Source organism: Rhamphochromis sp. 'chilingali' (assembly GCF_963969265.1).
Source record: "Rhamphochromis sp. 'chilingali' genome assembly, chromosome: 22".
NCBI classification, from domain to species: Eukaryota; Metazoa; Chordata; class Actinopteri; order Cichliformes; family Cichlidae; genus Rhamphochromis; species Rhamphochromis sp. 'chilingali'.
In genome coordinates, this window is record NC_137950.1 from 22280048 (window position 1) to 22293913 (window position 13866).

The following is a 13866-nucleotide window of genomic DNA, read 5'->3' on the forward strand; positions in this document are numbered from 1 at the left end:
TCTTTTATTTCTTGTTTTAAGCAATTATTTCCTCTTCAGGACTCCCCTACCTCACACACTCCCTCCTTCTGAAACACACATTAACACCAGGCAAGAGCCGTAAAAACTCAACTCAATTAAAGGGCCTCTTTCCTGGAAGCCAGCCTCAGACAGAGCACAAGGTATGCAGGGAATGGGAACCATATCTGTGTGTGTGTGTTCGGGGAAATGAGGGGGGGGGGGGGGGGTGTAGAAATGAAGAAACTCACCTCCTGCTTAATTTTACCAACAGGCGCAATCTAGCTTGACCAACCACTTACGCACACACACACTCTGCTTTGGCTGCGCACTAAAAGACAAAAAAACTAAAACCACAGACGATCATAAATCTCCTCCACGTGGACCCTTTCACCTATTTGACCTCAAACACACACACATATCCATACACACTCCCTGGAGGACACCATCCTCTTTCAGCCCCTCAGGCAGGATGTATAAAACCCCACTGCATTCCTTTCCAGTTAGGTCCAGCCCAAAGTGAGCTCTCCACACAGTGACTGCTGTGTCAAAGTGTGCATGCATGACGTTGACCTAAACCCTCTCCTTCTGGGAAACCCTTTGTTACTGTGCCATGTGCACATCAGCTGTGCCCTGCCTCCATCCTTTCCTTCCATCCTTCCCTATACGTTCTCCAATCCCTGTGGAATTTATCCACAATCCTCTGGCAAAGAAACGGAGAAGCGTGGATCGGAGCAACTTTAACCCGGTGATGAATGTGCGTCCTCCTCGTGTGCTGCTGCTCACTCTTTTTCAAAGTGTGCCGACTGAATAAACACTGCTTTGTTTAACTAGGAAATCCCAATTGTAAGTAAATAGTCTTGCTGTGAGGCCAGGAATTGCTGGAATAAAAACCATTTTACAATTTATTAGAGTAAATTAAAAGTGTGTGCAGTCAATATTGAATTGGTGGAAGTTCAAAAGAAGAAAAACAAAACAAAACAGTAAATTAAGACACAAGGCAAATGCATTGACTTTTGTAAAAATAGTGCTTTTTAATATAAATTATTGAAATATTTTAGAAATATAAATATGTGCAACGTTCCTTTTCATTTATTTCTGTAATGCTTTGTCATTTCAGGTATTACAGCTTGTATTGCCAGACTAGTGGCCAGCCTGTTGCGAGAGAGTCTTTATAAAAGACAATATGATTCACATACACGTGGTCCACCGGTGCAACACATGTTTTAAAAAAAAAAAAAAAAGAAGAAAGAGTTGGTGTTGATGTGACCCAGATTTGACCAAAAAAAAAAAAAAGTGTGCCGCCCTCGCCTCGAGTGGCCATGTGAGCTCAAACAGACAAAAACATAAAAGGCTGCCACTCCAATATGGATCACAGGTACGGGTCAAACAGCAAAAGCACTTCCTTTTTTTGATCAAATCTAAGTTTTGAATTCTGGTTTACAAAAGGCTGTTTTCTTTTCTTTTTTAAGAATCACTTGAGGGAAAAGTGTAGTGTATCCTTAACATTCAGACAAGTCCAACTGTTCACTTCTCCTCCTCCAGAGGTTATGATGGAAAAGTAGACAAAAAAGTAAAAAATACAAATCCTTTCTGAAGTTACAGGAGAAGGCAGACAGATATTCAAACACACTGGGGCATTTTAACAAATAGAAATGAGCCGGAGATGATAATCCAAGACAGAAATAAGACTCAGCTAAAATCTTTTTCCCCCTCACACAGGGCAGTTATATTTACAGGAGCGGCGTCCTGTTGTGCTCTATCATTTCCTCTTATCGGAGTTTTTGTTTAGCTGTATACCAGTATGTCTCCTCCCACCTTTCTCCCCCAAGTCTACCCCTCCTTTTCAGTTTCCTTCTCCCAATCCCACTCCTCCCTCTGCTTTAAAATCCTCGCCCTCTCCGCATCTTTGGGATCATCACCAATATCATCATTCCCCCAAGGAGCTTTACAGTGTCGCTGACATTTTTCCAGCCAGTCGGGATAAAAATAAGGTCTGCTGTTTTGTTTGGTCCCATGCCAGGGCTTTTGTCCCGGTAAAAAAGCTTTTGTCTCGGCAAGAGCGGCCTGTTTTCTGTCACTGTCAAAGCATACATGCATCTCTGAAACAAAAAGGCAGGGGGAGGGGGGGCTGGGCAGTCAAATGGTTATGGATCAGGAACAAGGAACACATAGGAGAAGAAAATGCTTAGTAATTATTTTTTTAACCTCCCCCCATCCCCCCAAAACTCCCATGCTAACAAAACCTTCATGTGGTCTATACCTGTGCGTGTGTTTGAGGGTGTGGGTGTGTGTTTGCATATGTGGAGCTAGAGTGCATGACCATCCCACTCCCCCTCTATGAGGCAACACTTGCGGGAAGCAGCAATGGAAATGTGTGCACCACCACAACACAAACACACTCACACACACACTCACGCTCAGACAAACAAATCCTGTGCGTTCTCTGTACAGGGCCCCCCTCGTTTGGACTTTGCCTTTTCTCTGAAACCCCCCACCCCCCACTCTCTCTACCCACTGCCGTTTGTCTGTCCAGTTGTAAATGTCACGCAGACAGCAGCAGCTTTGAAGCACATTAAACCCACCAAAATATCACTGGTGGTGCATTGATCATGCCTTTCGCTGCCATCGTTAATATTGACCAGTCAGGTTAATCTTCTACGAGGCACTGCTCTGCGTCTCAGTCAGTCATAGGAAACGTTGACCTTTGACCTCAGGCTTCATCTGCCACTCACTTGAGTGGTCAGTGTTTTTGTTTTTGTGTGTTTTTGCAAAGCAGGACGGACGAGGTAATCGTCGGTTACCCAAATCACACTCCTCATCCCCAGAAGGTCAGCGGGTGACCCAGAGTAGATCAGTGATCAGCTGATTCTGGAAAACTGACCTCATGTTAGCACTTAAGGCTCAGTCTGGTCAGTTTATGTCCACACAGACAATCTCGCATTCACCGAGAGCTGGTCCGTGCTGTAATCCTGGCACTTGGTCCATGCAGTAGAACCTGTCGCAGTTCCTGTCAGTCATATAGGAGCATCATACTCCTCCAGGTAGTCTCTAAGTGTGTCCGGGAGCTGCTCAGTCCGCTCAGACGCCCCCAAGCCCTGATTGTTCAGCGTCCTCCTGCACATGTGCTGCAGGCTGGAGAGACAAGTCGAGAGGGGTCGACGCAATTCCAGTGGGATTTTCTCCCCACCGGTATGGATCAGATAAACATTGTGTGCCTTTGTTTTTGTCTCTCCTGGATTGTCCCCACTCGCCCGTTCCTTGGTCCCTTCAGTATCTTGCCCCTTCCCCATGTAGTGCGCAACGAGTTTCAGCACACAGTCAAATTGCGGGAGCTCCTGGGTATTTTGGGGGTCTGGCTGTAGGAAGAAGCCTCCTCCCTCACTGTGGATTCGCAGATTCTTGGTTCCCTTAGTTGTCTGGACAGAGAGTGTGAAGAAGTGGTGGTGGTCTGAGGAGTCACGGACCAGGAAAGTGCCAGGGGGTTGAGAGCGTAGCAGGGAGCTGGCTTCCCGGCCTCCGACAGCTCCCCAGTAAAAGCCACTCTGCTGAAGCTTATGCAGTGCACGCATCACCTGAAACGGGTAAAAAAAAAAAAAGCCATGTTGAATTTCCAAGAATGCCAAAGAAACCACACACACAAAACGTAATAGTTTAGCTAACTCCTCAGATGTGACTGACCTGCTGGTAGTGTTCATGCGAGCTGAAGGGCTTGAAATGATGTGGGGTAAAGTTCGACCCCTGAACCCTGCCCTCTGGAGAGGTGATGCTGCTCATGGCAAGGGGGTTGTGTCCTGCAAAGGTTACCATGGCCATGCCATGGCCCCCTGCCTCTCCCTGCTGATCGAGAGGCAGGGGGCCCAGAAAAGGAGCGCGGGATTGGACAGGTGGAAGAGAGTCGGCAGCAGAGCGAGAGGGGAGACGAGGGGGGGAGCGGGGTGAGGATGGCGGGGTCACACACCGGGTCCAGGGCCCCGGGGAAGAGGAGTCTGATGCATCCAGAGAGGGGCTGGTAGAGAGCACCTATACACAGCTGGAGGGAGACAGTGAGCAAAGATTAAGCACTTCCAGCTATATATAACCTCATCTTGGCTTGCAAATATAGAGCCATGGAGCCCCATTTGAATTTCACTCCTGCATAGGCAGTGAGAAATAAATGGCCACTGTGCCACACTGAAGCTCTCAGTTTACCCCCATAAAAATGCAGTTATGGCGACTGTAACAAATGCATATGGCATGAGCGGGCAGCGAGCAGGCAGGTTATATTTAGTTTAAATGAATGCACTGCTTACTCGTGCTGCTGCACCGTGCAGCCAGACAGCAACTGGATCCTGATTGCTTTCAATTGTCTTCGATCGGGCGCACCGCAACAAGGGATTTCTGAATCGGGGTCACTGTGAAAGAGTACAGCCAGCGCAATTTTTTTCTTCTATTAACCCCCTCCATTTCTCTTTGCTAAATAGCTGTATTCCTGCTCGGAGGCCCCGTTCTCCGGTTTCACGATGACTGAAAAGGTGTCCCGTCTGGTTCTGGTTTCCCAAGATACCCTGCAGGCTCTACGGGAATTGGAAGTCGGCTTCACCGGACAGTGCAGGCGCCATAGCGACTCAGAACTGCTACGGAGCCACTGGCGTTAAACTCGGTCCACTACTGATGATACTGCGAACCCCCCGAGCATTAACACTTTTAGGACCGTCTTCAGCGAGATCCCGAGCTGCTAAATAAAACCACAGCGCTTTAAAGTGCCCCATACCCCAGTTTTCTGTCATTTTGCCTACTTTAAGACGATGACCAGCGAACCGCTTTTAAATGTTTTAACTTACCTTGTGGATACACTCAGCCCAGCGCCGCAGCCGCTCGTCGCCAAAAGAAAAGATACGCAAACTACCCGAAAGTAGTGCTTGAAAAAATATTAACTCAGGCATTAAAATCCATAAAAAAGTATCCAAAAGAGCGTGTGGGTTTCCTTACCGAGCAGAGGAATGTGTCGGCAGCGGTATCTGCCGGAGAACTCCCCGTGTGTGTGTGTTGGGGGAGGAGGGGAGGGGAGGAGGTTTACTGGAGGTTGTTTCAAGTGAGTAAAGCCGATGTTCGTAAAGCTCCGCCCCCCTCCGTTCAGAGGTTCTTCCAGTAAACACACGAACGCACGCTCACGCACGCAAAAGAACACACGCGCGGGCTCGCGCCCGCTCTTGGCGGATCGCCAATAAATAATCAGCGTGACCTTTACCGGGCTGTTTCCTGGTACTGCTGCTGGATTCCCTTCTCGACAAGGTGAAAAAGTTAAAAGCTCCACATATGGCACAATATAAAACCGCAGCTATGGCTCATGTTTTAGAGACATACTCCACATATTCTCGCTATAATAACTAACCATAATATGCTTGTACATGCACTGCAGGACCCTTCTTTTTTTCTGCATTCATCTAACACTCAGATCTGCCGTTAAAGCATTAAAAATCCTCAGTTCCATATAAAATAATGCATCCAAGTGTTGATATCTATGTAGAAATCAGCATTTCCCCCGAAAATATGGGTTATATAAACATATTCACACCCGTAGAAGACATTTTGTTCTTTCTCCCTAAAGGAAAATCAGCAGGATTGTAATAAAAATCTTATTTACTTTTTTTTTGTTTTTAGCAGGGTTACTTTTACTGATGCAGAAGATCTTAATGTATGCAAATATTATTCTTAGTTTTAATACATATCAGGTCTCAGTAATCCCAGATAGGTAGGAGAAGTATTATTATTTTTTTATTTTTAAAAAAGCACCCCTAAATTTGTATCTAGGTGAAAAGTTGTCATAATGCTGTGAATTAAAGTACTCGTATCTATTCAATATTTAATCTGCTGAGGTTGAGTAAAGACTCAAGTATTTTAAAACTGTACCGCAGTGAATGTTACTCTACTATTTATTAAATTTGCTGTAGTTTGTTTGGACAAACACAGAATACAAAAGCACATGTGCACAAATTAAGAAAAAAAGCACAGGTAGAATTTTTTTTTAGGTGTTTCACTGAAATAATCAAGTAACCTACTTTCAAGGTTTATGTCTATTTCCTTGTGCTGTTACAAATCTCTCTGCTGAGTTTCCATAAACAAAGCCTTACCTTAAGGTCAGATATTTTCAAGCTATTCAGCATCAACATGGGCTGTCATTGCATTCTCCCTTCTCTTTCTTAACAGCATGAAGGATAAATAGCATCTGACCTACAACAAACTGGCTTATGTTTAAAGATAGGGGTCCCTCAGTCCGCTGTGTCGTGTCCGTGTCAGGAAACATCTGACTTACTGCAAATGCTCTTGAGCAACAGCCTACAGTGTTGCTTGAGCATGCAAATGCCCTATATGTAATGAAAGGTTGAAAGAGTGACTCGTTTTAAATTAAGAGCCAAATCTGTAACTTTAGAGGAGAAAAAGGTTTAAATTTACTCTGAAAAATAGTGAGAATCAATTACAAATGCTATGATTACTGGTCTTTCTTTCTAATATGTTCATTAACAATCCAAGAACAAACATAGGCTGTAAGGCCATAAAAGATATCAACTCATATTTAAAGTGTTTTGAAATCAATAAAGCAGTAAAGTTAGATAGTCCTGATTGTTCTCCATATCATTCTACTGAAACGTACTGCTGCGAGTATTGTTGTTATAAGACAGCAGTAATGAAGATTCTCATGTGCTATGAGCCTTCCAAATATAAACACATACACACACATTTATCAGTCGGCTGAAACAATGCACGTCATGCATTGCATGACTGAAAATCTTCAAGGCACACCTTTAACAGGTAACTGAACAGGAAGATGTGTTACCAAAAATATATCTTTAAGCTTTTCTGTGGTCACATATGTCTTTTTTAAAGAGTGCCTTGGTGGTTAATTTAAAAATGGAGCATAAATAATTTGCAGGTTATTAAAAGACACTTAAAATCACCCCCAAAATCACAGAAAAACAGATCCCAAACCAGCGATATTTAATTTATTTAATTAAAAGAAAAGCACCTTACCTATTACAGTAGGGTCTTATTATTGTAAGGTCTTTACCTTTCAGTTTAAAGCGCCTTCAGGCAAATGTTGTTGTGCTTTGAAGCAATACAAATACAACTGAATTGAACTGAATTGAAGTTGCTTGGCACGGTTTGAGCTGTCACTACAATCTTGTGTACTGCACAGTGTAGAAAGCGTCTGTGTATGTGAACTGAGAGGGGTGTCTATAAAGTTTTTTCAAACTCGCAGTGCTGCAGCAATGGCGGCTCCCATGTCCTGGAGGAGGCTGGTGTACTCCGTGTACTCACCGGCCATAGCTGGGGTTTTTACCCGGATATCTGACCGGGTGTTCCGTGCACGGGACCGGCGAGGAGGGTAAGACACACGAGGACAAAAGTGCGCTTTTTCTGCCGCTGTAGTGTTACTTCTCTTAGCGCCTTTCTCACCTCTAGCTTGCCTTGCTAGTGTAGCTCTTGCTAATGCACCCATCATCGGACACGAATATTTTGACCCTCTGTTTTCACGAAGTCTTAAAATCCTTTATACGTGAACATGTCTGGCCACCAACCCCGACTTATTTCGAGTGAAAATAACACGTTTACAGCAAATGATAACCATAGTTAGAGTCACATTTAGCGCATCAATATCCAGTAATGAACTTCACGAGACTCAGCAACCATATGGGGAAGTTTTCATAACTGACACGCAGTGCACCATGGGAATGAATAAGAAACCAGCTATGTTTTATTTGTTTTTTTATTTTGGAAATAGCAGTTGAACTTATGATGTAATAATGATAGTCTTTCGGCCTTAGGGGTTGCCACAGCGGATCATTTCCCTTCATCTCACCCTATCTTTAGCATCGACCTCCAGCCCAGCTTTGTCTCCCTGTCTTCACACTGCTCAATCCGAGCTGTCTGTCGGATATACTAATTTCTAATCTTGTCCATCATGGTCAGTGCCAGCTCGGCGTCTTGTCTTCATCTTTTTTTTGGGTCAGTGCCACAGTCTTCAAACCACACATCACAGCAGGTCTCACTACCACCTTCTAATCCTTCCCTTTCACTCTTACTGCTATCCTCCTCAAAAATCACCCCAGGCAATCGTCTCCACCTGCTGCACCTGTCTCATGCACTGACTGTTGCTTTGGATGGTTGACCAACTCATCCACCTTTACCACCTCTACTCCTTGCATCTTCACCTTTCCATCTGTCTCCAACTCTCGAGACACTCTGTCCCCCAGCTGTTCCCTGCTCTCCCTGCATCTCAACATGTTTTGAAGTTCTCCAGAGGCCTGGTAATGAACTCATGTGATACGGGTGTGTTGACCCAGGGTGAGATTTAAAACCTGCAAGGACACCGGCCCTCGTGGACTGGGATTGGGGACCCCAGCTTTAAAGGCTCTGAGCTTTGTGATGAAGTAGAACTAGCTAGTTAGATTTGGGAGTAACAAGACACAGCAAATTATGTCCTCAAAATCCAGTAAGATAAAGTTATCTCGCTTCAGTTATTTTTGCTGTAAAATAAGCTTGTAAAGCATATGAACATTGTCACTAAAACCTGTCATAAATGTTGGCATGAGAGAGTCTGCTATCAGTGTGCGATTGAATGGGGTCTACTTGGTAATTACATGCAATCTGCTTTTGATAATAGAAAAATAAATGGCAGTTGTTTATAAACCTTCAATAATCTGTCAGAAAAACTGCAGTTAGTTACACTGCACCTGTTTGCAGACAGTTGCGTCCGATCGGGCGACCTGTGCAAGTGATCATGAGTGCACAACGTCCTCAAACTCTGGGCAACCATTAGTCACCAAGAGTTGCAATTAGTCTATTGCTGGATAGTTTTTCGGTTCAGTTCATTTAAATCAAATTCAAATTCAAATTTTATTTGTCACGTACACAGTCATACACAGTACGATATGTAGTGAAATGCTTGGACAACTGCTCGTGACCTAAAGAGAACAAAAAAGGAAAAGGCTATGAATAAGATAGGAAATAAATATGAAAAATTAAAAAGGGTAAATTTAACTAGGAAGGAATAGAATATAAATTAAGGTTAAAAATGAAATAACTGTACAACACAAATTAGAATGAAGGGTAAATTTAACTGGGAAGAATAAGATAAAGATAAATATATAAATTAAAGTTGAAAATAAAATAACTGTACAACAAAATACACAATACACAATATAGAACTATATAAGAATGTATGAAGGAATCTAAATATAAATAAATATATACACAATAACAGCAGCTGTACAAGTATTAACCGGAAATGAAGAATATAGTGACCAGTGTTGTGCAAAACCAAAGTCCAGAAAGTCCAGTGTGTGTGTAAGAACCATATGTTTGGGTCAGTACTGTGTGGTGGTGTGATTGAGAGACCGTATCGCCTACGGGAAGAAGCTCCTCCTCAGTCTCTCTGTGTTGGTCTTCAGGGAGCAGAATCGCTTTCCTGACCTCAACAGAGAGAACAGTCTGTTGTTGGGATGGCTGAGGTCCTTCACGATCTTCCTGGCCTTGGTCCAGCACCGCCTGCTGTAGATTGAGTGCAGGTCAGGGAGCTCGGAGCGGATGGTGCGCTCAGCTGACCGCACAACCCTCTGTAGAGCTCGTCTGTCCTGCATGGTGCTGTTCCCGAACCAGGTTAAGATGTTTCCTGCCAGGATGCTCTCTATGGTGCACGAGTAAAAGTTCCTGAGCACCTTGGAGGGCAGTTGGAAGTCTCTCAAGCGTCTGAGGTGGTAGAGACGCTGTCGGGCCTTTTTCACCACAGTGTTGATGTGACAGGACCATGACAGGTCCTGCGTGATGTGAACTCCGAGGTATTTGAAGCTGTCCACTCTCTCCACTGGGCACTCGTTGATGACGGGGGTCTGGTAGTTCCTCTCCTGCTTAGTGCTGAAGTCCACTATCAGCTCCTTTGTCTTACTGACGTTTAGAAGGAGGTTGTTCCTCTGGCACCAGTTCTCCAGATTCCTAATCTCCTTCAGGTAGGCCGTCTCGTTGTTATCAGAGATCAGGCCCACCACGACGGTGTCGTCAGCAAACTTGATGATGGTGGTGGAGCTGGTAGTGGCCACACAGTCATATGTGTACAAAGAGTACAGCAGGGGGCTCAGAACACACCCCTGGGGGGCTCCAGTGCTGAGAGTGGTGGAGGCTGAGACATGTCCGCCCATCCTTACTGCCTGTGGTCTGCCAGTTAGGAAGTTGGAGATCCACTGACACATAGATGAGCTGAGTCCCAGATGCTCCAGCTTGGTGGTGAGTGTGGAGGGAATTATGGTGTTAAATGCAGAGCTGTAGTCTATGAAGAGCATTTTAACATAATTCCCCCTTCTAGTGTCCAAGTGAGTGAGTGATGTGTGGAGGAGATGAGAGATGGCATCGTCTGTGGAACGATTTGGACGGTAAGCGAACTGTAGTGGGTCCAGTGTGTCTGGTAGTGAAGAAATGATGAAGTCTCTGACCAGGCGTTCAAAGCACTTCATCACTACTGAGGTGAGGGCTACAGGGCGATAGTCATTGAGAGAAGCAGGGTGGGGTTTCTTCGGGACAGGAACAATGATGGACTCTTTGAAGCATGTGGGGATCACCGACTGAGATAAAGAGATGTTGAATATCTCAGTGAACACAGGAGCTAGCTGGTATGCGCAGTCTCTTAGGATACGACCTGGGATGCCGTCTGGTCCTGCTGCTTTCCTGGTGTTCACTCTCTTGAAGGCTCTCCTTACTTCATGCTCGGAGATGACGAGAACGTTTCCGGTGCTGGCAGTATCTTCCTGTCTGCAGCCGTTAGCGCCGCTAACACTAGCATTGTTGGAGACCTTAGCTGCAGCCTCGAAGCGAGCATAGAAAGTGTTCAGCTCGTCTGCCAGAGTCACGGCCGCGTTCGTCATACCGGTTGTTGGTGCTTTATAGTCCGTTATTGTCCTTAGTCCCCGCCACAGGCTCCTAGAGTCACTCTGTTGGAGTTGTGACTCTAGTTTCCTTGGCTAACGTTATTGCAGAATGGTTAGCCCTCTAATAAAATAAGTATATCTAGTGTGCCTGTAGTGACACAATATTTCCACACGGAATATTGCAATATTATGTTGTCTTTTTCTTTTTTCTTTTTTGGCACCCACCACTGCTGCTCTTCTCTGTCTTGTTTAGAGCCTCTGTGTTGGGCTTCCAGTTCAGCTTGTTATTGATGTGGAAACCCGGGCGCACAGGTACTCCTCCACCACATCAACAGGATAGACAGGAGTTGTATAGCCGTACTCATCCTTCAGTAGTCTATGTGATTTTATTCACATTCAGAAGCAGATGATTCCTCCCAGAATACTCCACAAAATAATATCCTAGTGTTCTGTGCTCCCACTCTCTCCCATTAGTAATAACATAGTATATTGAGTTTTACTGAAAAGCCTGAGGTGTACAAGGCAATGTGAAAAAGCACAATTCCCTGTGGAGCTCCAGTATGGCACCTCAACAAATCATAAAGTCTCAGATACTGCAGACTGTGTGTCAGGTAGTATGCAATCCATGAGATGGTGGACATGATTACTTACATTTCCTGTAGCTTCTCTCTCAGCCGCAGTGGATGGATCATGTTAAATGGACTTGAGAAATCCGTCTAGATAGTAACCATGCAGCCGTTACTATCTAGATCAGAGGTCGCCCTTCTGCGTCACACGCTAGTACAGAGGGTGAAGCACTGTTTTCACCTGTGGTGTTAGGTTAACTAAGACAAGCCTTGGCTGTGCTGTGGTTGTTTTGTAACGTTGCGTGTGACTAATACTAAACTACTACACCTTTCTGACAACCACCTTCACTCCAGTCTTGTTGTGTGACAGCTAGCACACAGCTGCAACTAAACTCAAGCAGCTGTTGGGGTCTATTCAAATCAACACGTGGAGTGACACGCCTGAGTCGTCTTTAGACTTCAGAAAAAAGAGCTTTTCACTTCAGTCATTTTTCACTTGACAGAACAGGAAAAGCTGAGAAATTAAAAACAACTGTATTCCCTGTAGGGGAGGTAAACAGGTTTTAGGGTGTCCCAGCAGTCATTCATGTTGACTTAGTGGCTTATAAATAGTCTTTGAGGGATGGTTTCAAAAGAAGATAAAAAAGAAAATTGTACCATGTGAAGAATTCAGCCTGATTACTTGGCTGTCATCTTCGTGACGTAAGACATTGACTGAAAAAGTTGGGGACATTCTTCTTTCCATCCTGCTATGATGAGCAGCTTGCCTGTGTACAGTTTTTAGAATAAATCTCTGGATCTGCAGGATTCTCATGGGGAAGACGATTGCGTGGCATATTTGTCACTCTTGTGTACATTATACTGTTCGATTAAATGTGTAAGTGCATTTAAACACCAGATCTATAAGTGCACTTATAGATGCTGCTTGCTTGGCATGCTTAAACTCCACAGCTTACAGATACAGGTACCCAGCTAAGTGCTACAGGGCACCTGTCTATCAAAGCCATGCCTTTAACTTTAAGCCTTAAAATGATACAGCTGTACAGTGATATGAAGGAGTAACTACAACCCCCCCAAATCATCTTTTGTGCCAGGCTTTAAATTTATTGTTGTGACTGAAGTTAGAAAATTAGAGCAACTTCTCTGCTGGTTTCATTTTTTTTTAACCCTGAAGGTTTACAACTTGGTGTAGACATTCATTACTTTTTTTTTTGGTGTGAACTGTAGTTCCTGGGTCGAGTCTGCTTCCCAGAAGGAAATAGTTTGTGGAATTTAAAAACGAACATTCCATAGTATATTGCTTTCATGCTTTCTTGGCAGCAGTTTGGGAATGGCTCTTTTATGAATGCTAGAACTTTGGACTTTGTGCACACATGCTGTAACAAGTCCCTAGTATTATAACCAAAACATAGATGGGCTCATTTTTTATTCTTCTACTGGAGTGGCTTTACTTGATTTACAGTTTAAAAAAATAAAAAAATCTCTATTTATCCTATCTGGGTCTGGGTGCTAAATCTCAGTTTATCCTGTTTAAAACGAGCCATTTCAGCACGTATACTTTTAGGGTCAGAGCCTTTCTTCTGATTGGCTGCCCTTCACAAACACAAGGTTTGACAAGAGGGGTGGAGCTCTGTATTCACACAGAGTTGTGTACCTGAGAGATGTTTCTCGCTGTGGTGCAATACAGCGTTAAAAGTAGAAAATAACAAGTGCTTAGGGCATTCTGAAGCCTTCTTGAGACTTTTTCATTCACAGGGATACTCTGACTTCATTATTTGAAACGTTTGGCATGTTCAACATTTTTAGGGATTCTTGAGGACCTACAGGTTATGGTTAAATTTGAATTCTTTTCTTTTTTTTTCAGGACTTGTCACTTTTCATAATCACAAGCGTTAAAGCTGGCGATGTGACTGACTTTGACAGGTGTGCCAACAGTGGCAGCTGTCTGCTTGCATCTTTAGTAAGAAGCTTTACCCATGCATCAACTGGACCTCCGCCAAGTTTATGGTGTTGGTGCATTTTGTAAATAAATTTGTGCTTCAGTTTCACTTGGATGTGACGAGGATCTGGCTGTGAAACCGCGTGCTCATTGGCTAAGCATTTATCAAAGCATTTCAGTGTTGGCTTCACTGTTGTGATGTGGAATCCGTGTCTGTCTTCTATACTGTCAAAGTTGTTGAATTCATCTTGCTGGTATCTTACAACCTCTCGACCAGTGGTGTCAAACATAAGACCTGGGGGCCAGTAAGGACTTCAATCTGCCCCACTGGACGGCTTTAAAAAATGTCAAGTAGAGCATAGATTTTGAAGTTTTTACTGCATTTTCATAAGTTTTACAGCTTTTCCTACCGATAAACATGTCACCCACGGCCGTTAATACTACAACAAAGTAATTAAGTAATAGA

At 44.0% G+C, this 13866-nt stretch overlaps 2 protein-coding genes across 3 annotated transcripts in view; one reads left to right on the forward strand and one right to left on the reverse strand.

Moving 5' to 3' along the window:
* Positions 1–1012: 1012 nt before the first annotated feature.
* socs3b (suppressor of cytokine signaling 3b) lies at positions 1013–5039 on the reverse strand. 2 transcript variants are annotated; one of them, XM_080872380.1, is made up of 3 exons: positions 4821–5039; positions 3679–4030; positions 1013–3572 (listed from the first exon to the last, which is right to left on the reverse strand). In XM_080872380.1, exons 2-3 carry the CDS (start codon positions 3811–3813, stop codon positions 3015–3017), a joined length of 693 nt encoding a protein of 230 aa, XP_080728506.1. In that variant the 5' UTR covers positions 3814–4030; positions 4821–5039; the 3' UTR covers positions 1013–3014. The 2 variants fall into 2 exon arrangements, with proteins under 2 accessions (XP_080728506.1, XP_080728507.1); XM_080872381.1 differs by having other exon boundaries at positions 4969–5023.
* A 2197-nt stretch (positions 5040–7236) lies between these two features.
* pgs1 (phosphatidylglycerophosphate synthase 1) overlaps positions 7237–13866 on the forward strand; it is a 46844-nt gene continuing 40214 nt past the window's right edge. The window contains exon 1 of the mRNA XM_080873869.1: positions 7237–7363. Within this exon, the coding sequence (XP_080729995.1) occupies positions 7248–7363 (116 nt within the window). The 5' untranslated portion in view covers positions 7237–7247. The remainder of the gene's footprint in view (positions 7364–13866) is intronic.

Coding starts and splice junctions, on each gene's coding strand:
- socs3b (XM_080872380.1), bottom strand. CDS start 3,813: ATGGCCATGGTAACCTTTGCAGGACACAACCCCCTTGCCATGAGCAGC. Junction 3,573..3,678: donor CGCATGAACACTACCAGCAG/GTCAGTCACATC, acceptor TACCCGTTTCAG/GTGATGCGTGCACTGCATAA.